This window comes from Lactuca sativa, chromosome 7, assembly GCF_002870075.4.
Source record: "Lactuca sativa cultivar Salinas chromosome 7, Lsat_Salinas_v11, whole genome shotgun sequence".
In the NCBI taxonomy this organism is placed as follows: domain Eukaryota; kingdom Viridiplantae; phylum Streptophyta; class Magnoliopsida; order Asterales; family Asteraceae; genus Lactuca; species Lactuca sativa.
The window spans coordinates 72,326,680-72,330,160 of record NC_056629.2 but is presented as its reverse complement, the minus strand read 5'-3'; the positions used below and the strand labels follow the sequence as shown (position 1 = coordinate 72,330,160).

The 3,481-nt window shown below is 29.1% G+C and overlaps 1 protein-coding gene across 1 annotated transcript; it reads right to left on the bottom strand.

Moving 5' to 3' along the window:
• Window positions 1-509: 509 nt before the first annotated feature.
• Window positions 510-2,562, bottom strand: LOC111881644 (eukaryotic translation initiation factor 5A-2). Its single transcript, XM_023878045.3, has 5 exons — window positions 2,332-2,562; window positions 1,349-1,471; window positions 1,187-1,243; window positions 976-1,050; window positions 510-809 (listed from the first exon to the last, which is right to left on the bottom strand). Exons 1-5 carry the CDS (start codon window positions 2,452-2,454, stop codon window positions 708-710), a joined length of 480 nt encoding a protein of 159 aa, XP_023733813.1. The 5' UTR covers window positions 2,455-2,562; the 3' UTR covers window positions 510-707.
• Between the last annotated feature and the right edge of the window lie 919 nt (window positions 2,563-3,481).

Genomic DNA, 3,481 nt, shown 5'->3' with positions numbered 1-3,481 from the left:
TCCAAACACCAAACGCCATTTTTCGAAATGGTCCGTTTGTTTCGATTATTTGGTTTTTTTATTTTGTTTTGTCATTAGTTTTTTTAACTCACATCTTTTAAACACTATCCAATTTTTTTAATAATAATAATAATAATAATAATAACAACAACAACAACAACAACAAGTCATTCGGTACTCTTATTATCATTTTTGATTTACTAAATTTTAAAGGCCTAATTTTTTTATTTTTGGGACCGCCCTACTAGGAGGATACTTCACATGAGTATAGTTAGAAATAGAGTTGGAGGCGCTCTAAAACTTTTCAAGGAGAAGTACATTAGAAAAGTAAAGAAAAAATTAAACATGACAGATGTTTAAGCCATATGTATGGGGAAGTAAGATAAAATGTTCAAAAAAACAATAACCATTTACAAAAAAAAAAATACAAGGAAATAGTGGCAAGAGTTCCTCATGTTTCCGCAACCCAACCCAAAAAGTGACAAAGAAGAATGATAACAACACAAAAATAAAGCAAAATACAACATTCTATAAAAGATAGAGTAAGATTGAACGGCTACAATCCTAATATGCAAATTTATATCTATCACGTACATTTACAATAATAAACAAACACCGTTTTGTAGCTAAATCAGTCAGATACTATACAATAAAAGTCTACGTTTAAGCATAAAACATTATATTGGTATCTAGCTACTATAACATGTTTAATTCTTGCCGATATCTTTGAGAGAATTAATCTGCTCTTCTCCCATAGCCGACATAACGCTCACCACAAGATCTTTTCCTTCACTAAACCCATCTTTAATCTATACAAAAACAAATAAAAAACGAGAAAAATAGGTGCTGTAGAACATTTATGTTGAACGTATCTAAAATGTATGTCTTAAAACACAATTTTGTTGCTATAGTATACTACAACCTCTTAAAAGAATAAGACTTTGAGATTAACAAATTTTTTTTGATAGGATTTACCTGTTTAAGCAGATTTTCATCAGTGGGAAGCTTTAGATCATCTTTTGTGTTTCCGCTTTCGGTCAGAAGACTCACCTAATATTTGAACAACTATATCAATTTATACACAATAATCGCCAAAAAAATATTTTTTTAAAAATATATATGCCATATACATAAATACATAGCCATGACAAGATATTTGGTAGTTAATTTGTATAAGAATACTTACAAAGCCGTCTTCAGAAATATCAATCAACTGATAATCCGTACGAGTGACATGCGGGACCTATGAGAACCATATGAAAAGAATCTCATAATTAACATATTCAAGAACAAAATTGAAAATAAAAAGTAATAATAATAACTGATCAGAATTTATAAAAGAACTTACATCACAATTATGAGAAGAAGGAACGATATCTTCAAGCTTTTTGCCAGTAAAAATGTCAATTCCTACAAAATGACACTTTGCATGACCATGCTTGCCTGTTTTTGAGGTGGAAACCTCAACAACCTTCACATTAAAATTAGGTTTAAAGATTTTTATAGATATACATAAATACAACAAATAGCGCGACTAATATATCTTAAATGAAACGTTGAAATTAACATTTAACTTAAAATATAATTTTATAAAAATATTGAATAATGGATCATACATTTAAAATAAGTAAAGAAAACTAGAGGACCAGAAGTACTGAAGTTCTTAATTTTATAATTATAGTAATGTATAGTATGTGATTTGTATACCAAAATTTTAAAAATATGTTCGAAATCCCATTAACAAATTCAAAAAATTATTTTATTCCAAAATATCGTGTAAATGCTGTCTTGAAATCAAATAAAATTTTTAAAAACATAACAAATAAGAAATAGATATGTTGCAAAGGTATAAAATATGACTGTTGAAAACTCAATAATATTAAACATTATTAAACATTGCAAAATGAATTTGGAAAATGGGGAGAGTTTCTAAAGAGTTCTGTATATCTCCTAAAATCAAATCATGCAGTTATTTATGACTTTAGAGATGTAGCCCTTAATCTCAAAGATAAATTGTTGTATAAACGTACGTGGGACATTCTATTCCTACCGAATTTAATATACGTAAAGAAATTGACCACAAACACAATTAGGACCATTGACTGTGACATAAAACCGGATTCCATTCTAATTTTCTTAAACCTTTAGATTTAACTACCTATAACTTTAATTAAATAATAATCAGATCCTTTCTTTAAATTGCAATAAAAAAAAAACTTATAAACCATAATCCAAACACTCCTTCTGTATCCATGAAACATTCGATTACCATAACCCATAAATCAAAACAGAAAACCCATAAAAAATCACAAATAAAGAAATCAAACACACCTTGCAGGGCCTGTTCTTGATGACTATGTATCCATTTTTTCGAATGGTGCCTGCTTGTTGAGGGAAAGTTTTGGATGCTCCAGCATCAGCCTTGGACTCGAAGTGAACCTCTTCGTCGGACATCCTTTTTTTATGGGTTTTTTTTTTTTTTTTGAAAATCAAATAAGTTTAGGTTTTTGATGATTTGTGGATGATTTAGATTTAGATTTAGATTTTGGAGAGAAAGATGAGAAAATTATGGAGATTAGTCGGGCCATTTTATTAGGGGAGGAGAGGGAAGTGATTCAGTCCTTCTTGAATTCTACTTCCTTGCTATGAAATGTTCCAAATTAATCGCACTAGTAAGATGTAATCCTGATCATCGGATTATGATTTATGATAAAGTTTAAATAGATTAAAGATGGCTTTCAAGGGGTGAAATTTTCAAAAAAGGAATAACAAAATATCTAATCACAATTTTGATGTTAAGTAATATATTTTGTAAACCTTGTTTTATCGTTTTTTTTCCTTACAATATTCGTGGAGATCATGTACTGTTCTTGAGGACTTATATCTTCAATCTTCTCATGCAGTAATGACATCTACGTAATGGGACATCGCTGGATACTCGTAGACTGTATTTGTTACTTGCGAGTAATTAAAATTACTTTTTCAAACATCCATCGTTAAGATAGTTTTTACATGTTTATAAAATTATATATTTTATGTTTAGGAAGGTTTTAGAATTCAAAATGTTGAATAAAGGTTCCAAATTACCAAAACAAAAGTTTAAGTTTCAAACTAAGGTATAATGTAGTAACAAGGCTTAAATGTCATCACACATACACATGAGTATTGAGAATACCTAATTTTAACTCATTTAAAGTGGTGAAGATAGCGATCATCATAGTTGAGTCATCCCCCCCACCACACACACACACTAAAAAAAATTAATTAAAATCAATAAAATATACCAACACAGTATAGGGTGCTATAGACCTAAATTCTAAAATCAAAGGGTTTAATAACCTGTAATTCATGCCAAGCTCCGATACAACTCGATACTAGTAATGGTTAACCAAATAAAATCAAAATATTTCAACAATTCAAAAATAGGATAAATTTAATCAATAACAATAATGCGATATGTGTCTATCCGCATTTCGTAATC